Source organism: Pezoporus flaviventris, unplaced genomic scaffold (genome assembly GCF_033815535.1).
Source record: "Pezoporus flaviventris isolate CSIRO_AGI_PZ_B2104156 unplaced genomic scaffold, CSIRO_AGI_Pfla_v1 ptg000021l, whole genome shotgun sequence".
In the NCBI taxonomy this organism is placed as follows: Eukaryota; Metazoa; Chordata; class Aves; order Psittaciformes; family Psittacidae; genus Pezoporus; species Pezoporus flaviventris.
This window is the reverse complement of record NW_026892569.1, coordinates 10335794-10361501: the sequence shown is the minus strand read 5'-3', so window position 1 is coordinate 10361501 and position 25708 is coordinate 10335794. Positions and strand designations below refer to the sequence as shown.

General features: G+C 42.6%; 1 protein-coding gene across 7 annotated transcripts in view; it reads left to right on the top strand.

The window, feature by feature from the left end:
• Nucleotides 1-25708, top strand: part of IFT122 (intraflagellar transport 122) — a 429684-nt gene that overhangs the window by 7303 nt on the left and 396673 nt on the right. For 2 of the 7 annotated variants that reach the window (XR_009743844.1, XR_009743845.1), the window contains 20 exons: nucleotides 281-419; nucleotides 1033-1235; nucleotides 1735-1872; nucleotides 2590-2754; nucleotides 3579-3776; nucleotides 5364-5504; nucleotides 7222-7275; nucleotides 10036-10197; nucleotides 12533-12699; nucleotides 13520-13691; nucleotides 14759-14861; nucleotides 16371-16511; nucleotides 17529-17626; nucleotides 18464-18564; nucleotides 19698-19863; nucleotides 20817-20928; nucleotides 21353-21481; nucleotides 22305-22381; nucleotides 22961-23125; nucleotides 23802-23985. Coding sequence is in view for 4 of the 7 variants with exons in the window: in XM_061455994.1 (XP_061311978.1) it covers nucleotides 281-419; nucleotides 1033-1235; nucleotides 1735-1872; nucleotides 2590-2754; nucleotides 3579-3776; nucleotides 5364-5504; nucleotides 7222-7275; nucleotides 10036-10197; nucleotides 12533-12699; nucleotides 13520-13691; nucleotides 14759-14861; nucleotides 16371-16511; nucleotides 17529-17626; nucleotides 18464-18564; nucleotides 19698-19863; nucleotides 20817-20928; nucleotides 21353-21481; nucleotides 22305-22381; nucleotides 22961-23125; nucleotides 23802-23891 (2721 nt within the window). In the remaining 3 variants the exon portion in view is untranslated. The other 5 variants (XM_061455995.1, XM_061455994.1, XM_061455996.1 and 2 more) reach the window with 5 other exon arrangements.

Here is a 25708-nt window from a genome sequence, read left to right as displayed (position 1 = left end):
CAGTCCGCACCACCCCCCTCATACCCAACCAAAAACCAAACACGACAGAACTGAACCAAACCCCACCCTCACAGCGTGGTGGTCTTCATGGCCTGTGAGGAGATCAGTCCTCCTCCTGCATTGTGCTTTCAGCACTGTTTAAGTACCGGTAGGCTGCAGCTGGTATCAATCTATACATTATGCAGGAAAAGGAACATAATGTTCATATAAAAACCACACATTTTGCCAATTCTCACCTACACATACCAATTAACTAAAATTATTTTCTTCTTGTGTGCAGGCAGTAGGGTGCCAGGATGGAACAATATCCTTCTATCAGTTGATTTTCAGCACTGTTCATGGCCTTTATAAAGATCGCTACGCTTACAGAGACAGCATGACTGATGTTATTGTCCAGCACCTCATCACTGAACAAAAAGGTAATTTCACACTTGCAGTCAGGCCAAAGCTTCACTCTCATTCTGTTTTGTTTTAATTAATACCCATCCCCTTGGAATGTATGCTGCATGTACCAGACAGATTGTTGTCACTTTGACAGTAAAACTGAGGAATACTGTTTGCAGGATGACAGTGCAAACTTGGATTCTGGAGCATCAGCGCTGACAAGCTTAATGAAAGATATGGGGATTTGAAAGGACAGTGGGAGGGGCAGAGGCTTTTAAGATAAGGTTTTAATCTCTGTGAAGGAGATACTGTACATCATATTTAGCTCTTCTTTTTTTTCCTCCCTTACTTGCAGCCTCAAGGATGTGTGTTAATTTTCTTTCTTCATATCCATGGCTTTTTATGGCAAGGAGTCAAAATATGGCACCAGAATGTGCTGTTGACAAATAATAAAGGGTGATAAATTGTGATGGGGATAGTAGATTACATAGATGTATAACAACAGACTTCTCTGAGCAGGAATCTGCTTTTAATTTTAAAGGTGCTTTAGAAAGATCGTATCAATAATTTTTCTGATTTCTGTATCCATTATTTTCATTTCAGTCTATACTGTATTGTTTTTGTGGTTTGTTTTTTTATTCTCTCTAGTTAGAATAAAAGGCAGAGAGCTTGTCAAGAAAATTGCAATCTACAAAAACAGACTAGCAATCCAGATGCCAGAGAAAATCTTGATTTACGAGTTATACTCAGATGATTCTTCAGATATGCATTACCGGGTGAAGGAGAAGATAGCGAAAAAATTTGAATGCAACTTGCTGGTTGTGTGTTCAGAGCACATTATTTTGTGCCAGGTATGTGCCTTACAACCTAAAGTCATCTTGGGGTGCATTCAGACTCTAGGGAAGCTGTCCCAGATGCTGGTACTGTATGGTCTGTGACAGCTTTTCCCCAGGGTACCGCTGTGCAGTGCTGTTGCAGTGTACAGTGCTAGCGTGCTCCGAGCAGGAACTGTGGCACACACAGGCTGCTCTGCTGCAGCAAAACACTCTCTAGTCGTTTGATAAATTAGCACATAATCCAGGGGACTTGGGAGTGGGAGTGAGCTACTGGCAACGTGGAGGGGGAAGGTGGTGTTTGTTTATAGCACTGGAAAACCTTAAAAAATTCAAGCTGTCAAACTGACTATTTGACTTTATGATTTTTATATGTAAAAGTAGGCACACACGCTAGTATGGGTATAATGTGTGTGTATACATGTGTATATATGTAGCATGTATAGTATAGGTAGCAAAGACGCAAGGTTTTTATCTTTACCTTCATGCAGTGTTTTATATGTTACTGTTTCTTTAGGAGAAAAGACTGCAGTGCCTCTCCTTTAGAGGCATTAAAGAGCGAGAATGGCTGATGGAATCTCTCATTCGTTATATTAAAGTTATTGGAGGACCACCAGGAAGAGAAGGTCTCTTAGTTGGTCTAAAGAATGGTCAGGTAACATGTAACGTCTCATGGGTGTCTTTTCACTGCAAATAAAATCTCTTCTGTCAAGGGAAGGTCTTAGGAGCAGCATGCTCTAGAATGCCACTTGACAGTCTCATCTTGTGATTAAAACCTGATTTCCTTTATCTTTCACATTCTCTGGCTGTAAAATGCGTGCAAACCTACTTAATTTTGTCTAAAGCCCATATGTTGTTAGGAACAACTGACAAAAAAAAGAGTTCTTGGTGAGCTGAGAGAGAGTTTATCTTTGGGGGGGAGGGGGTTGGAAGGGGGTATGTACACTTCTCCTGACCTTTGGGAAGGTGCGGGTGCTCCAGGGGTGACACTGGTGTCTCTTTCACAAGCCAGTTTGCAGTTGAAAATTTCAAAACGGGGGCCTGAGGTAGTGACACAGAGGACAGGGACGGAGAGGAAGTTGGGATCCTCTTTGTCTTCTGTACCTATGCTGTATATTCCTGTAGCATTGCATTAATGTAATTGTTTAACTAGTAGAGCACTAAAAGAAACCAGGATGTGTAGCCTATCATTTGTCCATATAGGCTTGCAACCATTGTGGAAACAAATCTTCCCAAGATAACCTCAAACTGAAAGCATTTCCTTAGTTTCATGCAGTTCATCTCTGAAAAGAAATGCAGTTGCACACTTTAAACAGCACTGAAGTTGGTGGAAACAAAAGTGGAAGGACTGACTCTGGTTTCACATGTCTAGATTCTGAAGATCTTTGTCGACAACGTGTTTGCAATCGTGCTGCTGAAGCAATCCACAGCTGTGCGCTGCCTGGATATGAGTGCATCCCGCAACAAGCTGGCAGTGGTGGATGAAAACGATACCTGCCTGGTGTATGACATTCACACCAAGGAGCTGTTGTTTCAGGTAAAATTCAAATTGAAATCAAAGGGGGGTGCTGGGGGAGCAGAAAGTCATCTGGAGTACAGAACATACCAAAAGTGTTGCTGCGCAGGAATTATATCTGTTATTTAAGCCATTAATCACATGTTGTAGCATTTAACTGTGATCTATTTCACTATTGAAACCACCTTAAAAGAGGTGGTGGATAAGGAATTAGAAGACAGGAGATATATGTGAGCAACAGCTGAATAAAGGGCACTTAAGCACGTGACTTTTTCGGTTTAATTTAGAGCTCTGTCCTGGTTCCCACTGAAGCATTATAGTTAATGAGCATTTTGACTTTATCATTAATATGAATGACATTAAAACCTAAACCTCTTTGTTATGTATTGCATGAGTATAAAGTGAATAATGATAATTCTCTCTCCACTGCTGTTTCGCAGTCACTCTAAGGGCTCACTCGTTAATGTTGGTGAGGTATTTTCAGAGAAAGCATGAAGTGCTCCAAAAACAGGGTCTGGAACTTTCTTTTTGTAACAGGCAGAAAAATGGTCAACTGAAAGTGCTAGCTAACAGTGTATTATTGTGGAATTTGATATTATGTGCTACAGTTTGATAGTATAGATCATAAGTAAATGCAAACCAAAGGCAAGACAGTTACAGCCGTTTATTAAAACGTAAAGTATGGCCCTGTAAATCAGGCTTTAGAATATTACACGTATAAATAATAACTGTGTGTGTGTACACATCCAGGCTATAGTAGGTCAAACGTTCTGGCTGAAGGATGCCTGTTTCTTAGGAAAGATGTGACTGCACCTGTTGTAATCATCAGTTCCTTTGCTCAGTAGGAACCCAATGCAAATAGCGTGGCTTGGAATACACAGTGTGAGGATATGCTTTGCTTTTCTGGAGGGGGTTACCTCAATATCAAAGCTAGTAACTTCCCTGTCCATCAGCAAAAACTTCAAGGCTTTGTTGTGGGTTACAACGGCTCCAAGATCTTCTGTCTTCATGTTTTTTCTATGTCAGCTGTTGAAGTTCCGCAGGTAATCCTTTAATCTCATTAAGTGCTGCTTTACATTTCATAAACATCAATGTTTAAGAAGTGAAGAAGCTTTTCTGAGATTTACTCATATTCCATTACCAAAATGATTGCAGTTCACACTTTCTTCATCGTTATTTAAATTATATTGCATGATCTAAATGATATTTTTATTTGGCATTAATTAAGCTAACTTCCTTTTTGCTCTTGTTGATCGTGTTCCTAATTCTCCCTTCCCACTTGCAAATGCACATAATCTAAAAGCAAAGGTGAAGATACGGTGTGGGTGTTACCCCACTGCCTGGATTTTTACTGTAGTCTCTCTATGTACCTTTTCTCAAGTTGTAATTTCATGTTTTCTTATGAGTACATCCCACACTGTCTTATTGTTGCTTCACCTAGATGTGTTTAGGCAACATTTAAGCTGTATGTTTGAATATATACTATGTGGTTAGTCTTGACATTGTAAATTTAGAGATTGCCTTCCTCAGAACACCATTTCCTGCATTATGGGAAGCACTGGAAGAATATAAACCAGTCCAAGAAACAAAACAGAAGAAGGAAAAGGAAAAATGGTTGTCCCTTGTGCAGTCAGGTGTGGGCAGGATTTGAAAATGAGGCAACGGAGAAGCAGAAGTGCCCTGTGCTTTTATTCACACCATTGTTCTAGGCACCTGCCTGCCCCGGTGCATCGCTGGGCAGGTCCTTGGTTAGGCACTGGGCTGTGCAGTGTGGCTCACAGCCATGGATCAGCCAGGCCTGGCACACTCTGCCTGTCTTGGTGTGCTCTAGGCACCAGTATACCACACAATTCCTGGGAAGCATCACTGAGGCAGCTTTCTCAAAGTTAGTCTTTTGGAGGGAGAGAGGACCAAAAAGTCCACAATTTTCAGGTATATTAAAAATAATAGAAATGAATCTGCATATACTGCCTTTAGTGCAAGCCCAGAGTTACAGGCGGTCTCCCATGTCACTTAGAGGGCTTGAGCTGCAGATCCTGAGCCTCGGTCTGTGGCAGCCTGCAGCTGGCAGTTTGTCTCTTTAGTTCTGTTTTAGTGCAGGTCCTTGAGGTCAGTGTGTTTTGGGCTTAACAGTCTTGGTAAAACTGCTTTGTCACCAAGGTTGGCACAGCAGGGTTACTTCCTCATGATACCTTTTCCTGCTGTGTCTGAGTATTTCCAGGAGTGCTTCACACCAGGCTGTCGTACCCCTTCTCATGCTTTTAGCTTCGAGAACAAAATACCCTCTCCTTCACTCTGCTTCTGTGGCATGAAAAAAAGCAGCTCTTCGTACATGATATTTAGCACGTACAATGCACAGAAGGATTCACATTCTTAAGTGCTTCCTAATATGCAAGGAACTGAAGATTTCAAGATGGAGGAGTTTGGAATACAATTAACCCAGCTTAGCTAAAGATACAGTAATAATCACCCCAGAATGTTGTCTATGACACAAGCCCTATACCTTTATTCTTTGTGGAGCTTGTAATGCTTGTGATTAGAATATTTTTTTTCCCAGTTATGTAAGAATTTCACTAATACTACATCTCAGTATTTTTTTCTAATATGTGTTTTTCAATGGAAATCCCCAGTCTGCACCCATGTATCAATACCTGGAACGAAAAATGTTTAAAGAAGCCTATCAAATTGCATGTTTAGGAGTGACTGATACTGACTGGAAAGAACTGGCCATGGAAGCTTTGGAAGGGCTGGAGTTTGAAACTGCTAAAAAGGTAAAGCGTTATTTACTTCGCAGAAATAAATAAATATATATAATATATACTTATATATAAGTAAATATATATAGTGCGTGTAAATGATGTATAGTTTATGGCTGGAGTACAAAGTGGGGTTCCTTGGTTACTGTCTTGCTTGTCTTTAGTGTGTATGTTATTACACATACCAAAGAATATGTTGGTTCGATATATATAACTAGGATCTTGAAACGAGGCTTTAAACTGAAGGTCTATTTTATCTCTCTAGATAAATGCCATGTTCTAAATTAGAGTGTTAAATGCAAAGAAAATGGTTTCTTTCATCTACTGCTGTGAGATGCATTAATAACTTTGGGGAGAGAAGTGGGAGGTTGTTCAGTGGTGCTGCTGACCAGCGGGTGGCACCACAGAACGCCTTGGCTGACTCCCCGCTTCCCCAGTGCTGGGAACTTGCTCTGTTTTCCCCTATTTTTCCCTAGTATTTAACATAACCTCCGTTCAAACGTGGAGCTTTCATATTCTTTCATATTCTAGCTATATATTAATGTTATCTGAAGGCAGTGATGATGTAATGTCATTGTTTTAGTCATTTTCTCTCTGGAATGCCTTGTTTTGGGGAATAAATGGGCATATACTGAGGAATGGCATTTTCTCCAGCATGAAATACTTACCTATTTTCTTTCACCACCTTTTCTCAAACAAGAGAGGGTGAACTGATTTTAATATATAATGAATATTGTATGAAGAACAAAACATTCTAAAAATATGCAGGGGGTGGCCTGTAGCAATAGGCATCTTTTAATAACTGATTTTTTAAGAAGGAAATTAAACACTTTATTTTTCTTCTTTTTTCTTAAGTGGAGGCATCAGAATCATTTCAGCTTCATGGATGGCCTTATGCAAATAGATATTCTTGAAAAGAAGTTTTCAGTGCCTCCTTGGGATTTCAAAGTAGTGCCCTGTTAGAATTAGAGCGGATTAACTTGAACAAAAGCAGCTTCTTGACATTAAAGGCTCTCCTAGCTCCTAGTCCGATCTGGTGTAAGCAGAATGTGCTGTGCCCTCTCAGGCATTAGTTTGGTTGGAAGTCTTGAGCGTGCAGTCTAAAGAGTTAAAATTCTGGGTTTTGATGCATGTCAGGAATAAGTGCTAAGCTGCTGGAGCTCACACGTGACTTTGCCACTTGAGACTTTGGGTTGCACATTTATCTCCATTTGCAAAAGATATTATACTGCTTTGCAGTACTTCTGCCTTACCTTTTTTATTTCCCTTCTTCTCCCTGAGCCACCTCCATACTGAGTGTTCAGAATGGTATAAAAGCCCTAAGCCCATGCAGTATGCTTTGGCAATGCCATCAATTATATGTTCTACCTTGTAATAGTTTCTTTAGATTTTCTTTGCCTGTATCATGCCTCGCATCAAAATGGAAAAGCTATGAAAAAGCCAGAATAAAAGTATTGTCATATTTTAAATGGCATTTTGTATTTCTTAGGGGACTGACAGTCCCTGCCTTTGCTGTTTATTTTCAGTCCTAAGCTGTTTGGATTCTGCCCTGGTCTTATTTACTGTGATGCCTCGGGGCTGCAGTTGCTGTGAGAGCCCCTCGGGTTAGGGACTGCACAGACACAAAGCCCAGCATGTTTCTGTCAGGCCTGATGACACTGGATTTATGCATAACAATATTTTGATTCTTCTGGCCTTTCATGTTAATCCCTTTCATTCTTCTTTTCAATAGGCATTTACCAGAGTACGAGACCTTCGATATTTAGAATTGATCAGCAGCATAGAGGTAAGGGAGCATTAAAGACTGCATATATCCTTACACTGAGTGCTGTGCCAAAATCAGTGCTGTTTTGGAGGGAGTTCTGTTCAGAGAGTGCTTCTCACTGTTGGAGATGTGTTTAGGGTGAAAAATCCCAATGAGCAGAGGTGACACAAATCCCAGTCACAGGGCTGAAACTTCATGGGGAAGAAATGGGGGTGTGGAATGAGAACTTCTGGAACTGTCCTCAGGAAAACTGGAGAAACATTCAATATTCAACTAATAATTGGTAGAATACTACTGTGCTACCAGAGCTTAGTACAGCATACTTCATAAACATGAGTTAATTAAGCCTTTCCTTACCCCCTGGAAGTAGGTAATTACTATTATCTCCTCTTTGCAGAGCCAGAAACAGGCCCAGAGAAGTAAAATGACAAACTCAGCATCTCATGACAAGTCTGTGACAACTGGAAATAGAATTTGGGATTCTTTACTTCCATACTGTGCTCTAATCACTAGTTCTTAACTCTTTTCACACTTCTTGATAGAAATTCACTAGACAATAACTGTCTGTCATGAGCACATTAAAAGACATGGTATCACCCTTGTCCTTCTACAAAGACTGCATGATAATGCTTAGTTTAAAGATCAGTGTTGAGATGGCATAAAAGGAATTCCTCTTTCTCATGATAATTAGATTTGCACCTTCTCTGAAAGAATACATTCGTTGTCTTCCAGTTCTGCAGAGCTGTCCTGGTTATGTCAAAATGACAGTTGGCTGCAGTTGACTGCTCTTGGTGTCTAACATGGGACAAAGTTTTGTGTTGCTTTTAAAGGGTAGCTAGGTAGAGGAGAGCATTCTCTCACTACTGCCAGTCTTTCTTTTCCACATATGCTTCTCTAGATCTGTGTCTATGGAGGATATTCTGGATTCGTCATGTTGTATTCTGTTTAATGAGGAAGATTAGGAGCGTGACCAGCAGGTCGAAAGAGGTGATCCTGCCCCTCTACTCTGCTCTTGAGAGACCTCACCTGGAGTATTGTGTGCAGTTCTGGTGTCCTCAACATAAAAAAGGACATGGAACTGTTGGAACAAGTCCAGAGAAGGGCCACGAGGATGATCAGGGGACTGGAGCACCTCCTGTATGAAGACAGGCTGAGAAAGTTGGGGCTGTTCAGCCTGGAGAAGAGAAGGCTCCGTGGAGACCTCGGAGCAGCCTTCCAGTATCTGAAGGGGGCCTATAGGGATGCTGGGGGGGGACTCTTCTTTAGGGATTGTAGTGACAGGACAAGGGGTAACGGGTTAGAACCTAAACAGGGGAAGTTTAGATTGGATATAAGGAGGAAATTCTTTCCTTTTAGGGCGGTGAGGCACTGGAATGGGATGTCCAGGGAGGTTGTGAATGCTCCATCCCTGGCAGTGTTCAAGGCCAGGTTGGACGAAGCCTTGGGTGAGATGGTTTAGTGTGAGGTGTCCCTGCCCATGGTGGGGGGGGTTGGTACTAAATGATCTTAAGGTCCTTTCCAACCCTAACTATTCTATGATTCCCTTAGCAAACAGGCACAGACTTACTTTCAGACTTGAAAATGCTCCTCCTGAAGTAAGAGTTCTATATCATCGCTTACTCTTGCTTGTGGTATATCGGCTTCCTCTTAAGGCTTGTAAGGGTGTAACTAAGCACACATGTTCCATTGATGTGATGGTTTTCTCTCAGTCATGACACCCTTTTTTTCTGGTTGATGACAGGAGGATACATAACTGCCAGATCTCTGTGTCTGGCAAGATTCTGTGAAGTCTGTAAAAATTGGTGTAACAGTTCCTCTGATTATTCTTGTAACAAAGCTTTTAAAGGGAACTTTCAACACCTGTCCAGTGTCAGCCCAGTTCTGAGTGTGACCAGAGGAGCTATGGCTGAGTCTCCTTTGGCAGTACAGAACTGAATTTGTATGCTCATGGAATGCTTTCCCTCCTTTTGTGCAATTTTCTTTAAATTCAATTCAGATCTACATATTTCCATATGAGGTGGGCTAGCAGTAGTAATAGTTTATCCAAAGCAGGGAGTAATGTGTTTCCACGAGACAGGATAAAGCATATATATTAAAACACACACACATATGACGCTGGTCCCTTGAAGCCAGTGTGCCCCTGTGGGTCTGGTTCACATGAGGGGTTTCCCTGTGGCACTGCACTTGCGCTGCCTCTCTGGTCCCTTCCCAGGCAGGCAGTCAGCAGCTGCAGTTAGCAGGAGAGCACATGCCACTGCTGCCTGCCCGACATCACAAGCTCGTGCATGGGGGGACAGCAGTGGGGACACTTTCTGATTCAGAGGCAAGTTAACAGACTTCCTAAGTCTACTTATGGCTAGCAGTTATTGTCATGTTTGTCATCCCACTGTCACAGTGTTAATACAGCCAAATGATATGCAAGTGAGCTTCTCCAGGAGAAAAGAAGGAGCCCATCAGAGGCTGCCTTTAAAATAGCTGAGCGTAATGACAGCATGTGTTCGTTTTCCTGTGTGAAATCAAGAGAAGTGATTTTTTCATCACTTTAGTTTGTATAGTGACATTTAATTTTGCTCTTCCTAATTTTAATTAAGAAGGGATATAATCCTTTAATTATAAATTCACCAGAAATGTAGGAGAGGCATAATTATGATACCCTGTTACTGGTTTTCATTAACAGTTAAAATCTAATCCTGAAAATCTAATTCCTCCATGGCCATTTCTCACCTAGATGCTGGTCATCTAGACTATTTTCTACATCTCTGCTGTATTTCATTTTGCCAGGAACGGAAGAGGCTCGGAGAGAACAACAATGAGCTGTTCCTAGCAGATATTTATGCCTACCAGGGAAAATTCCATGAGGCAGCGAAGTTGTACAGGAAGAGTGGGCATGAAAGCCTCGCTCTCGAGATGTACTCTGACCTGCGCATGTTTGACCACGCAAAGGTAATGGTCTGCAACTGAATATTTAAATGCAGAAATATTAATGTCTGTAACCCCTTTCAAAGTGGGGTCTACCAAAGGATCTAACCTAGTGTATTTTTTTACTAGAGAATTTTCTTCCAATGATTCTATATGTCTTGGCCTTTTGTTTTCTTTTTTTTAAACTCTGTTTACATGTAGAAATAAATTGAATATGGATTTTAAAACCGATGTTTTGATATGCTGATAAGAAAGCATTACTTGGCTTTTAAGTCCTCCGTGGTGTTTTCTTATCAAAATCCCTAAGAATGCATGCACTGGTTAGTCTCATTTGTCACTTGTCAGAGCCTTATTCTGCCCAATACAGACTTGACCGTGACATGCATTTAAGCTGTTCTAGCAGACATTCCACAAACTGGGCCACAGAGAGATCTTTTTCTTCCAAGAGCTTAATATAAATACTTTGGAGCTTTGCTGATGTAAGTCTGACTTCCACTATTTTTGGCTGATGAGTCTTTGTTAGCTTCAGTGTTTTGGCTCTTTTTGAACATAAATGTAATTCATAGATGAAAATTTTCCCAGAAGTCTTCATAAGGCTCTTTCTTAATTCTTGGCTGTAGTCATGTTTATATTTAACTAGCAGAGAGCAAAAGGTCTTGTGTCCCTATCCTTGAGAGTAACTCCATGCAGAGGAAATTAAAGGTAGTTCACAGCATATGAAGGAAGCTTCTTGTGCACAATACATGGAAGGCTATGTAAACACCCCTGTTTACCAGTTATGTTTCCAAGGAAAGATGGGGAGAAGGGCTGGTGGCGTTGCTTTTAATGGTTCCCCAACTATGCAAAGGGAATCTCACAGAGCCTGATTCCTGGTGCTGGACATTGATTAGCTCTGGCTAGGGAGTCCAGCCTGGGAGCAGAGGTCAGGAAGTCCGCTGATACGTGATCATTGGCTTGTTATCGCAGTACCAGATCCCAGAATCCTGAGAACTCGCAAAAACCTCTTTATCCTTTAAAGGAGCTGAGCTTGATTTTGGACTTACTTTGGTGACCTAAGGTAGAAAGCAAGTTGTGTCAAGTATGTTGTTTAACTTCATTCTTTCACTTCAGTTTTTCATGTTCAAGGGTTAACATGACGTATTTATAGAATGAGGCCTGTGTGGCAGCAGATAGTGCTAGAGCAAAACCCTGTGTAGAGCTCGGTGAAGAGCTGACAGGGATGGGGAACAGTTCTGTACCTGCCAACTGCCTGCAGCAGAGAGACTGCTGCACTGTGGTCCTGGAACAGATCTGTGCTGTGTGGCAGCTTTTTGTGGTTTTTTTTTTTTGCCTGTTTGTTGGGGTTCTTTTGTGTTTTAAACCTCAGTCAGAATTTACCAGAAACACAGTAGAAAAGGTAATTTTCCACTCTCTTCTCACCTTTCCCTTTCTCTGCTGTTCTCACTTTTCACTTGCTGGAAGCTGCTTTAATGGGCAGTAGCCTGTTCTGCTGACAGACAAAATTGCCCTAAATCCAGCTTCTGCTGTTGAACTACTTAGTTGTTTTGGGTTTTTTTCCTGGTGATGTGAACCAAATGCTGCCAGGGCTTTGCTATTGGCATGGGAAGCTGAACAAGCTGCTAGAATGATCACCACCAGGGCTGGTGCTCGCATTCCTTGCAGAAGTCCAAGCGGTAGTTGAGTCACTGTCACTTCTGAGCAGCTGTCATTCTGTCCTTATAAAAGAGCTTCTTTGATACAGTCTAAAATAATTATCAAGTGTTTTTGCAGAAAACAAAATTTCAGCCTTTCATTGATCTGTGGCTGGGCATCCTGCTGCTGCTGACATTGAATGAAGTGGGTATACTGCTGTTAACTGAGCATGGGGTAGGGCTGGGTCAGTCTTTGAGACTGAAGAGATACCTTCTTGGCTTGCAAAAGAAAATCTGTACTTGGAATTGATCTATTATGTGTTTTGACATGAATAGTATTTTGTTTCGGAAAGGCATGCTCCTGAAAAGCATGCAGAAATGACAGTTTGTATCCGCTTCAACAGGCTCAACAGAGTGAGCTTCCTGAGGAACCACGTTGGGGCACACTTTCTGCCTCATCCTTCTCCTGGCCCTCCCAGAACCTCCACTTCTTTTTTTAATTGAAAGCTGTCTAACTGGGAGACTTGCCATTGCTTCCTACCAAACACCGAGCCTTGATGATTGGTTGCTGAAGGCTGGATCAGTTCATGCAGTGCTGTGTGCAGTCTTGCTTTTCTTAGGAAGCATAAAGGCATTCTTTGAAAAAGCCTTTATGTATTTTAGAGTCTCAGCTGTGACCATGTTTGTGAGCAGAAGGTAATGCAAACTTCTGTATTGCACTATTGCAGGATTTCCTGGTATCTGGAGACCCCAAAGACACAAAGATGCTCATAAAAAAGCAAGCAGACTGGGCCAAGAATATCAATGAACCCAAAGCAGCAGTGGAGATGTACCTCTCTGCAGGCGAGCACATGAAGGCCATAGAAATCAGTGGGGACCACGGCTGGGTCGATATGTAGGTTCTAGTTCCATCTCAGAGATAATATAGAATAAAACTTCAAATAGATCTGAGTTCTGCATATTTTTAAAATAAGACAAAACTTGTTTGCTGTGTGCTTTATGTCAAATTGAGTACTTGAAGCACACCTACAATTAAAAATGTTTTAAAGTTACATATGTTTAGATGGTAAGGACATAAATACATAATGAAAGCAAATGCATTGCAACAGGAAAGGGTATGAAGAGGTTCATCTGTAGTATGAGGCTGTCTTCTAAAATATGCATGCCTTAAGCTTTTCAGAGTAATCACCACAGCGGCGCTTACATGCAATAGCCTATTTCTCTGGTTTAAGCTGTTAAGGGTGATCACCTCGGGGGTAGAGAAGACAACTGCATCACAGTATCTCCTTGATTTGCAGTAGGTGACACTGGGTTGTTTGCTGAATTGCCTAAGGTCTTGGACAGATCACTTGGCCTTCCCTTCAGCAGTCTTTTCTTAAGTTAGGGAGGAAGTGTGTCCCATGTCACTTAGTCATGTAGGACCTACTCTCTCTCTCTGTCTTCGTGACTCTGCAGAGTCTGAGACATGGAGTTGCATGTAGGAGTGAAGATTGAAGGAATGGGGTTTGAGTTTGTGAAAGGAAAAAATAAGAATTTGGACTGTTAGCTGAAAACTGTTTAAACACCATTGCATGGTACTACTGTTGTGCTGTTTATTAAATGAGAACTGATTAAAGGTGAAGTTAATAATATAAACAATAATTAATAATAATATAAATAATTAAAAGGCAGACCAAGGCAGAACATGAACATCTGCTTCTTTTTACTGGGTCCAGGTTAATTGAAATTGCTCGAAAACTGGATAAAGCTGAGCGTGAGCCTTTGTTGAAATGTGCCTTCTATTTTAAGAAGCTTGCTAATCCTGGCTATGCAGCAGAAACCTACATGAAGGTTGGTGACCTGAAAGCATTGGTCCATCTCCACGTGGAGACTCACCACTGGGAAGAAGTAAGAGAGCCCTCGATTCCTCTGCTTATTGTTGCTGGCTGCAAGAAGTGTCTGGCTCCCCCAGCACTGTAGTGAAGGGAGCAGCAAGCAGGGAGGGAGGGAGACTGCTGTGAATGGGATTCAGAGTATTCAAGTTAATTTTCATGCCAGTGTTTGTTCAGTGGTGGGTTTGGATTTTGCTTTTGCTTTTGTAGTTGTTTCATTTCCTGGCTGAATAATTGGTCTCACATCTGAGCACCTTTTTTGCCTGTGAGTTACCTTTGCCCACTTCCTGTGATAGTCCATGGGATGCTTCTAGCCCACTAGAAAGAATAAATAGTAATTGTATCATGGGAAATTCTGCTTTGAACTGTGCTGTTTGTAATTTGGACACGCCTGACACGTAATTTAGATCTGATGAACGTGTCGGGTGTTGGTGTGGACTCCACTCTATAACTGGATTTATGCTTCTGATTAGATAAAGTTTGGACTTTACTGGGTTTTCCCATAAAACCCCAGGTCTGCTGGTAACACGCCCCTCACAGGGTGGGTCACCATTAATTTTCTTCTTGTTTTTTCACATGCAGCTTTTTGTAGGTCCGGGTTCCTAAGGAAGTGTTTTGAAAGTGCTGCTGGAATTGACAGCCCCCTCCCCAGTTATACGGGTGCTTTGGAAAATTGTAGTCTTGGCCCTTCCCTCACTCGCTCATGGGTTCAGGAAGTGAATCTGAGCTGCATTCAGAGTGTGGGGTCCATTTCTTTAGAAGATCCAGTCTGTAAAAATAAAAACATTTGCCTCTTGCTGTGCAATCCGCTCCATTCCGTAGATGAGCACTTTCAAGCTCCCCTGTTTCCATAACCAGGTTGTGACTGTGCTTTGCTGCTCATCCTTTGTTGGCGATTGCTTTTTATTTTAAAATGCATTCGTTTCATATGGGAGAAAATCTGGAATGCGCTCTCAATTCTGTGTATGCATTTTTATTGTGAGTTTACCTACAGCTAAACTGATTGATCCCGTGGAACATTCTAAACCCTTTAACTGTTCAAACCATGACATATTCTAAAAATGAATTTGTTGTTCACCTCAGGCATTTGCTTTGTATGAAAAGCACCCTGAATTCAAAGATGATGTCTATGTCCCTTATGCTCAGTGGCTTGCAGAGAATGATAGATTTGAAGAAGCCCAAAAAGGTGAGATTGTCACTGATGGGTCACCGGTCACTTGAAATCTGCTCCATACTTGCCTAGTACAGAGCATGCAGTCTGCCCTAGAGTTTCTTAAACCTGAGACTGAAAACCAAATAGAATCCATGGTTTCATATTGCTCTCAAGGTAGTGGGAAGTTTCCTTATTTAATAAGAAAATGTGATGAATCTGTCAAAAATTATGGCATCTAAGTACAGGTCCACGTTTTCCATCTCACATATCTGAGTGTGGCAAGTGGCAACAGTATTTGGCATATAATCTGAGCTGTCTTTAATAGTTTCATAACAATAGAATTAAAAATATGGTGGCCGCCTTACAAACCTGTATGGAAGGCCTGGATTTACTTTATATTTGGGTAACGTTGAGTTTGTACAAGTAGAATTTTCCTGTTTCTTTAAGAATTTGTCTGTTTTGTTAAGTTTTTAAAGTTACTTTTAAAGACAACTCTCAACCTTCCATCATGTGGACAGGCTTCACATTTAATTCATAAACTGTTCCAGGGATGAGATATTGAAGCAAGCTCCATGTGGAGCCAGCACGTTTTTAGTCTGGTTCCTCTTCTCAGGTGCAGCTCCATGTGACTGTTGCATCTGCTGTTCCCCGAGCCAGCACAGATCCAAGTGTAGAACTTCATTCGCTTGTAAGGGCCAAGGCAGTGAACATGCCAGGCATGGTCTGAACTAGCTTGTGTGTCTCAGCACCAGAGCTGTGAGCTCCTGGGTTTAGGGCAGCCTGGGAGCTTGCACATAGGACTCTGAATACAGGCCTGCGGTTCCCAGTTTGTTCCACAGAATACTGGGATGCTGTGGCTCAGCAAATATAAATGCTCCAGAACAGGGTGAGCTTGAGATCGCTGTGGAGCTACATCAGAATTGGTTATAGGTGAGGTAGCTGAAGTCAGGAGGCAGCTGTGCTGTGGGGATACGTTTTGGGTAGGTTGGTTCTCCCCATCCCTGTTAACCCTGTATGAAGACTCTGCCAAATGCATGTTTACGCAGAATTCAGGATCTTACTTTATACTGGCTTCTGAACATCAGATAAATGCTGTTAATAAATGATAGAAGGACATCATAAATGCAGCAGTCTTTCAAAATACCCAGTGTTACAAGCCAGAGCACTAACTTCAGATGTTAATTTGCTGTAGTTTTGGATGAAGTTGTGATTTGCAGTGTCGAGATTGCTCATACAGAGATCTAATCATGGTAGCGTTTTTGCTCTTTCTGCATTTTAAAAAAGCAACTGGCACTGTACGAAACCCATGAGCTCAAGAGCTGCGGAGCCAGTGCAAAAGCCACAAAACAGCTACAGATGTTTCTCATGTTCCATTAGTGTCGCTGCTTTCAAGGAGAAAAATACCAGCGTATAATCCTTTTTATCCTGCCCTGGATAGACTCTGCGATACTGGTTGAATAGACTGCTCTTAATTTAAAAGCATTAATTTCAGTTAATTGATATAATCACACTGTAAAATCCTCTGTTTGGGCTCCCTGGTAGCGTTCCACAAGGCTGGCAGGCAGCGCGAGGCGGTGCGGGTGCTGGAGCAGCTGACACACAACGCTGTGCTGGAGAGCCGCTTCAACGATGCTGCCTATTATTACTGGATGCTTTCCATGCAGTGTTTAGATATAGCCCAAGGTAAGTAACCAAAAGGAAGTTTCTATTCTTCTTGTTACCTCCTTGTGCATGTAGACAAACAATTACCGTATTGTGGTAGCTTTGCTGTGACTGCCTCACTGTTGTGTGGCTTTGTTTTGGTTTTTTAATGTGTGTGTAACTCTGGCTTGTGCTATTTCTGTAGTCCCTTGGTTTTCCCATGTGCTCATTTAAAACAAATAAGCCAAGCAGCAAGAGCAGCATGCGCAGGCCTCCTGAGCAGAAATCCAGATTGTGTCTCCTCGGATTGTGTACCCTCAGGAACCTTCCCACAGCACACCTTATCTAGGGACATGGTTAGAGGGCGAACATACTAGTAAATCGAAGATGATTTGGGAGTGCAAAATGCATGTAGTATTTGAACAGAGGTTGGAGGGGTACTTTACAAATAATTTCTGTCTACAGAGATAAGACTGACTGTTCATTAGCTGTTCTCTTGTCTTCTGAATGTATTTCACTGAGAGAAAGGTGCAGCCAGTAACAACAAGTGGAATTTAGTAATAATTAACACAGAAGATTGATAACACTGCCTTTGGCCTGATGCTCTAAGTACCTTTCTTTTTTTAGTTCAGTTGTTGCATGTTAGTGTAGATCTGTTACCCCTCAGGTATTTTGTAGAGATGCAGATATTTCCAAATGGCTTAGTAGTGTATTTAGCATTTATGAAACAAATGTTTATCCATAAACTCTGTAGTTATGGATGAGGTTTCCAGTGATGCAGACCTGCCATTTTCTCCTTTAAGCTATAGCCTCTAGCTGTGTTAAAACTGTCACTTCAGCCGTTTTGTGCTTTACCACACTTGCTTTAGACCAGAAATTTGCCCAGAAAAATGGCAGGTCTGTACAATGTGTGGTTTGCACAGGGAGGTGGGACACGCGTGAACTGGTACATGCCTCTCTCAGAAGTGCTGGCACCTAAACAATAATACGCTGTTGTATTCCAGCTGAGTCTCACAGGCTCACCTTGGAGACTTACACTGATGCCTTTGCCTCCTGCAGAGAATGAACAGCAGAAGACTGAAATGTTGCAGAAGTTTCATCACTTCCAGCATTTGGCAGAAGTTTACCATGTCTATCATGCTATTCAGAGATACACTGTAAGACGCTCACTTTAGAGGTTTTGTGTTTATGCTTCCTGGCCATTCTTCTTTAGGGAGTCCAGAAATAACCAGGAATATTGAATGACTTTTCAGGCAATTAAATATTGAGTGTAGATTAGAGATTAGTGTATAGTTACTTACTTATTTCTTTAACTTTATTTTATTATACACCCTTCTGCTGTGCTGCACAAGAACTTCTGTTGTCTTAGTTCCTAGAGCCTGCGGTGCAGCTTAGCAGGTCTGGCCTTGTCTCATGTGAACAGATGAGGTGATGATGACCAACTTCCACCCCCAGCCCTTTTTTGCTGGTTGTATCCATTTGGTTCTACAGTAATCTGAGCCTCTGGACCTACAAAGGCTTCCTGATGTGTGCATACTACTCCAAAATGATAAGCAGTCATGAGTGAGGAGCTCCTGCTACTTCCAGCAGTTACAGCAATGTTGCTGCTACTGTTGGTAAAAATACTCTTTGTGTAAAACATTGAGAACACTTGATCTGTGCCCTTGCCCAAGAGCTGGTGCTATGCTATGGAGGTCTTCGCTGGTCAGACTACTTCAGACCTGATGGTTATGGAGACTCCATGCTGCTGGCCAGTCTGCCCTCAGTTTAAAATAGCCAGTTAAAGATTCTGTTTCAGCAACATGAATCTCTTTTTGTGCATGAGGTTTGGTGATAAAGACATGCAAAATCCACATGCTATGTTCTATCAGTACCTCTTTTTATAACTGTATGAAGAAATGCAGTACTTGAGGTGCCCAGTGCAGGGATGCTTAGTGATGTGAGTTGTTGGTTTTCCAGCTTAGAAATACCTGTCTGTATTTTTAATACTGCAGGAGGAGCCATTCAGTTTCCACTTGCCTGAAACCCTCTTCAATATTTCCAGGTTCCTGCTGCACAGCTTAACAAAGGAGATTCCTTTGGGGATCTCAAAAGTGTATCCTTCCAATACAGAAAAAAAAACATAGAAGTTATCTTGTGAGATACATGAAAGGAATAATTGATGTTGAGCCACAATGCAGAGATTTCCTACAGGGTATCTTCCGTTTCAGCTGTTGGCTATAGTTCATGGAAACTGGCTTTTGTCCCTAAGGAAATGATCAGCATCTCTAAACTGTTGTGTGTTTAACTGCATGACTGTTTTTTAAATAGTTTTGGAGAGCTGTACAAATCAACTTGCCCGATTCTCAAACCATCCACCCAGTGTGGTGCATCACCTTTGTCAGAGAAGCAAGTTCTAGGATACCAGTCACTGCAACAGGATGTTGGCTCTGAGTCTTGACAGTGTTGTTGCAAGGAGACTGAACCGAGACAGGAGGAGGGGGGAAAACCAGGAGCTTTTGCTTCCCATGAGGCTGGTATCACTGTGTAGTGTCTGTCAAGCTCACATTTGCACAGCTTTGTTAGTGCATATTGCATCTCTGGAGAGCACTTCAGAAGTGAGCCCCATGGAAAGCCACCTGTCCCTAAAAGATGGCAAGAAGGGTCACTGGATGACATGGGCAGGCCAGATTTTCTTGGTTTCACTCCATTTCTGGTTTTGGATGGGATGTTAGCTTTCCATTTCATCACCTTCTCACTTATGAAAGGCTTTATGGAAATCATACATTTGTTAACATGCCCTGTGATCAGTAACTTTCCAAACAGCAGTTACTGTTACACACTGATGAAAGGGAAGGACAACCTGTGATCAATGACACGGAGCATATGCTTTAGTTCCAGTAAGATCATGGGTATTTAGTTGGTGTCAGTGGGGTTGCTGGTGCTGTAAGGTATTTATTTGTTTAGTCTGGGGGGAAATCCATTCACTCTAAAACTACTGAAATTTTGTAAATGGAGCCAGCATATTCAACCAAAGCAGTGTTTATGGAGGGTCAACTCCTTACCTTGCTAATAATTGCCCACAGACATTTTGATAGTCCTTTCACTCTTGTTTTTAAATGGAGCTATATAAGTATATAAGTGGATTTCTTCTGTTCCAAGCACCAGTGCACAACTGCTCTGGTCAGAAAGAGTACTGCAGTTCTTCTTAAATGCTGTTTTCATTTTTATTCCTTAATTAAGTTATAGCAATACGTTATTTACCCTGGCAAAACAGAGTAAAGCTCTTGGTGCGTACAAACTGGCTCGTCATGCCTATGACAAGTTACAGGGACTGCAGATCCCAGCTAGGTTCCAGAAATCAATTGAGCTGGGCAGCCTGACAATCCGATCCAAGCCATTCCATGACAGTGAAGTAAGTTGTAATGTGTTTCATGTTAATCGTTAATATGCGGCCTCGTCCAAGCATTTGAGTTGTTGTATCCACAAAAGAAGTCTGAAATACATTAAGCATAGCTCTGTGATATAATTATAGTTCTGCTGGAAACAGTCCTTTTATTGTTACTCTTCAGGTCAGACTTCCTTTTGCTCCTGAGAACAAATTAAAATCAGCCCTTTCTTTATGGGCAGCTTCCATCCTCCCTCTCCTGTCTGGCATCTACCTTCCTCTCTGCCTATTAATTCTTTCGAGCCTTTTCTGTCTGATCCACATGCAATTACTCCACAGTCTTGGTCTGTCTCTCCAGCTGGAGGTCACTTTCATTTGTCCCGTTCCGGGCACTCCTCCCCTCCTTCCCCTATACCTTGAATAACCTTCCTTCCTTAAGTCTTATTTTAACACCTTTTCTTCTTTAACTGAAGCCTGACTTTCTGCAGTGTTCTGTAAAGCCGTGTCTCCTGGAGTACTCGGTAAAAATAAATTGTATTGTGCAAGAGAACATGCACCTGCCCACCCGAAATAATAGAAACACAAAATAACTGCGCTCTTGGAGGAGCGGTGAATTAATTGAAGAACTTAAATTTGACCAAACCTTAGAGCAAAAAACTTTGCTTTGGCAGCCTTCTCTTCGACTTCTTTTGTCGCTGTGTATTTGATGCAGAGTTCTGCTTCTGAGATTGCAAAGTCAAGGTGACAATTTAATTGTTACAGTGGTAGATATGGCTATTTTTAATGTGAAAACTTCCTGCTTTATTAAAAAGGGAAAGCATTTTCAGATGTTGAGGGATCTGATTTCACAGCAGCATTTCTCCAGATTAATGATGATGTATCAGTGGTGTTAAGCCTAAGGAACCCATATTTAATTGAAAACAGAGTTCAGGATATGCTGATCTGTTTATGATCACTGTGTTCTGTATGTGTCTTTGCAGGAGCTTGTGCCCTTATGTTACAGGTGCTCTACCAACAACCCTTTGCTGAATAACCTGGGGAATGTCTGTGTTAACTGCAGACAACCTTTTGTCTTCTCCGCTTCCTCCTATGGTGCGTTGGAATATCACATGTGGTTGTGCTTTTCAAGTAGATAAATGTTAACTGAACAGAATTGGCTAGTACTTAATTTCTTCTCTGCAATGTTAGTTGGACAAGCAAACCTTCCCTTTTGATGCTAGATTTGACTGTGTGGCTGCCTCCTGTCCCAGGGATTGCTGGATTTTGTTGCAGGACAGCAGCAGCAGTAAAGCGTTTCTTTGCTCTGAGACACTGCATATGCAAAGTGTTTCATTAACACAGATGCAGTCCTTTGGGAAGTTGAGGGGATTTTGTTTGTTTTATTGCCTTTAACTTGCTTCATAAGAACATGCGGGCAGAGCACCACCATTGTAGAAGCCAAGGGTGTTCATCTCTGAATGGGCACAGTATCTTATGGGAGGCACTGTCTGGGCTCTTGCTTTTCACACCCCTTTAGAAGTGCTGCACCTGGTTGAGTTCTATTTGGAAGATGGCATCACAGATGAGGAAGCTGTAGCTCTCATTGATCTTGAAGCTCCACGATTGAATAAAAGGGAGAGTAAATGGCAAGAGATGAAGAGTGACAGTATCCTTTTGATTAAGATTGGTTTCCAGTCCTTTTCTTAGGGAAAAAAAAAAAACAACACAATTTTGAGTTATTTTGCCCCTCCTTGGGTTTAAAACTTCCTTTCTGTCAGATGACTGATGTGAGTGCAATTGCATTGTTTCCTCTTCAAGTTAGTACAGCCACCAAAGAGGTGTCTGAACTAAACCTAATATTTCATAAAGCTTTTTCACTAGGATGATTTGTTTCTAATCATGTGAACTATTTTTTTGAACAATGGAATGCCAATGCCATGCTTTACCTGTTCTAGCTGATTTCTGTGAGGAATGGGGAGAATCCCGAGTGTGTTATTCACTCCAATAACAGCTCATTTTAGAGGCTGCCTTCTCTTAGCCCAGGAAAGCCAGCATGGACTTCCTTTGTTACTATTCCTGCTGGAATCTGGTTTGGACTGCTTTGGCATCTAGAGCTATCTGTTGCTGTGGGGGGCACGTAATATTATGTGCAGAGTAATGTCCAAGGAAACACCATCTCTGATTCCAGCTGCTCAAAATGTAGTTTAAATAGGCTGCTTCATGTTCAGGAGGGGGCAGAGAGGGAAGAAGGCAGAGCTGGCGTTAGGCTTGGTTGTGGTCAGCTCTGTTGTTCTGCAGCAGCTGCAATGATCAGTTTTCCCAGTCACTGTGAATCACATCCGGCCCTTCTCCAGTGCTTTATGTAATAATCTAGGCCCTGAAGCAGTTTGAGAATACTCTGGAACAAGGACACCAGTCCTGCTGGTTCGCTCATATTTATTCTGTGGGTGCTGGCTACTGTGAAGACAGTCCTTAAGAAATGCATCTAGATGCAGAGAGCTTGAGGCTTGATGACAATACAGATATTGAAGATGATGACCCCTTTACAGCAAAACTGAGCTTTGAGGTAAGAGCTGTACCCTTGTCTTACAGCTGCTTGTTTCCTGCTACCAACAGAAGTGAATAAAAAAACGTAGCTTACAGTCTCTGCCACTCTTCTGGTGTTGAATGTGTTAGAGAGAGACACAAAGCAGGGATGGGAAGAGAGGGACAGTGCTGGAGAGGGAAAGGGATTTACCAGTTAATTGCTCTCTTAAATAAACAACCCCACAAAACCAACAAAGATCTTAAATGTTCCTGGAACTTGGTTTTATCACCATACAGTGGGGCTGTCTCCAGGGTATTCTGTGTCTCTGCAGTGTACCTGTAAATCAGTCCTTGCTGTGAGGTTTTAATAAAGGCTCTGGGCATGGGTGTTATTTACAAGGAGTTGTGTTAAAATGAATCATGGGAGCTCGCTGTGGGTGGATGCTGCTGTCGCTGAAGGTATTGATAATGCTCAGCGAGTCTGGTGGGACTAGACCCAGGCCAGTTCTATATTAGCTTTTTCTACCGGATTTTACTTTGCTGCTTGCAACAGCTTATTAATCCTCAAAGGGCTTTGCAGTTGGTAACAGTAATTCCTTCTGAACCTGCTCTCCTGCAGCAAGGAGGCTCAGAATTTGTTCCAGTGGTGGTGAATCGTGCTGTTCTCCAGTCCATGAGCCGCAGGGATGTCCTCATTAAACGCTGGCCAAAGCCACTGCGGTGGCAGTACTACCGCTCCCTGCTGCCAGATGCCTCCATCACCATGTGTCCATCGTGCTTTCAGGTACGGTTTCATGGAGAGGTTTAAAAAAACCCCAAAACCCTACAGCCGAAACAATTCCAGTCATTGAAACCTCATGCTTTAAAATGTATTCAACAAGTTCCTGAATGATGTAGACAAAGAAGGCAATGAAAACCAAAAGTCAAGCTGTGTGATGCACAGAGGAGCAGCTGAAAACTTTGAGGTAGCTGTATTTGAGAAGTTGCACTGACAGCAAGTCAGAGCCTCTCGAGCAAACCTTGGCTGAACAACAAACGCGGATTTATAGTTCTTTCTTTGCTCTGTCTCTCTGACTTTCAGCCTGCTCTAGCAAGGAAAATCAGTCAGTAACTAAGTTAGCTTGTGGTTTCATCCCTCTCCTTGCCCTATCAGGAATGGCTTTTTGAAACACTGGAATTCAGTCATGTTTGCTTACGCAGAAACTGTCTAATTTTTTCCTTCCTTCTGCAAAAGTAATTAACGGGTTTGTGCTCTTGAGCAGCATTGGCAATGCCCTGTGAAGTGCCTGTTGCTCTGTTCCAGGTCATAGCACGCTCAAGCAGTTGGAAGCAAGAAGACCAATTCTCTTGTAGGGTAGCTTCAGAATGTTGGTGCCGTAAAGAAGCCACTCAGCTTGGTTAGCATTTTCTTTGAGCAAGTCCTAGGCTAACTTGTCCCTAAATCTGCTCCTCATTAACAGATGTTTCACACAGAAGACTATGAGCTGCTCGTACTCCAGCATAACTGTTGTCCCTTCTGTAGACGGAGAATAGATGAGTCAAACCAATGAAGAAAACCAGTCTCGTACCTCAGCTGACAGACTGCCCTCTTGGCTTGGCAGGACACCCCTGAGACTCACAGAGCTTTCCTGACAACTTTGCTAAGTTGTTGCTCCAGTTTGTCCACCAGAGTGGAACCGAGTTGAAGAAATGTAACTTTTTTAAATGCTGAGGTCTGTTGTTTGTGAATGTCCTCTGCATTTCCCACAGCAGCTGAAGTGCCACAGGGTTTTACCAGAATGTTTCTAGGGTCAAGTTCAGTCTTGAAGTAATTGTTATTTTGATTCCAGTTTGTATTAGGACTTGATTTGCTCCTTACTCTGTACCTGTTATGGACAGATCTCCAAATAAACAGGACTATTTTTCACTAGTCTCGGTCTGGGAATGTTTTTTCTTTCTATTCCATTTAAGCAAGGACAGTTGTAGAGTTTAGAGCTCTTAAAATGTGACCTTAAGAGCTACGCTCACTTCGCACTGGGGGCCCTCTCGCAGCCCCGTGGAGGATTTAATGCTGCAGCCGCTTGACCAAGTGCGGTGAGTTGGTCCTGGCAGCAGCTCAGCCCCATGTAGCAGTTTGCTCAGTCCCCCCCCTCCCTGCAGGACTAGGGGGAAAATAACAAGAGCAAAGGCAAAGAAGCTCACGGGTTGAGATAGAGACAGTTTAAATGAAGCAAAGCTGTGCATGCAAGCAAAGCAGTAAGGAATTTCTTGACTGCTTCCCAGTGGCAGGCAGATGTCCAGCCTGCTTCCTGGAGAGCAGAGCCTCAGCATGAGTAACAGTTACTTGGGAAGGCGAACACCACAAACGCAACATCCTCCTTCCTCCTCCTTTCCCTGAGCTTTTATTTCCGAGCACATCATCTGGTGTGGAATGCTCCTTGCCCAGCTGTCCCAGCTCCATCCCCTCCCTGCTTCTTGCCCAGCTCTGGCCTGTTGCTTGTGGGACAGTGGGGAAGAAGGCAAGCTCTGGTCTTGGCTGTAGGCACAGCACTGGTGTTTGTCAGCACTGGCTCAGACACAAACCTGATGGGTCAGGGCTCCCAGGGGTGGCCACTGAGCAGTTCTGCAGTGGGAACTGCTTTGGCTGGATGGAAGCAGGGGAGTGACAGGTCTCTTGATTTTAATCCAGTACCTATTGTGCCTGTGTCACCAAGACTTGTGGTGGTGTTAAAACATCCTGCCTGTTGCAGCTTCCCTTTGTCTGGATCCTGCCTCGCTGTCTGGAGCTGCTGCCTGAGGTGGGTAGGTGCTGGTGAAGCAGCTACGCAGGGATGGGGCTCTGCATGTGAGACTGGTGGTGTGGTTGTGGCTGCTTGAGTTCCTCCTGAACGTGCCACCCTGCCATGGCACTGCAGGATTCCCAGTCCCCTGGGCGTTCCTGACCAAGTTTGCTTAATTTACCACTTCAAAACATTCTGTTCTAATTAGGGCTTGTCTGCTTTCTGACTCATCTGTCACTGTTTGCAGTGAAGACTTTGCTATTGCCATGGATAAACAATGCTGTTGGAGACGGAGCCAGAGAGGAATTCGCTCGTTCCCCAGCACTGACTGAGCTGGCTTTGCACAGTAGTGGGAAGGAAGAATTACACAAATAGAGGGTTTGTTGTGACACCGAGACAAAGTGGATGGAGTGAGGAAGCTTCTTTCTGTCCTTTAAACAATTCTGTGAGTACGGTCCAGGTCTGAAAGTGCAGACACAACTCCAGGCAAAGCCACACTTGGCACATCTCATGTCAGGAAGGTGTATCTAGCTCCATGCTGCCCTGGGCTGCTCAGACTCTCAGCTGCCCCATGATAACGAGTCCCTGGATGTGCAAGAAATCCCACC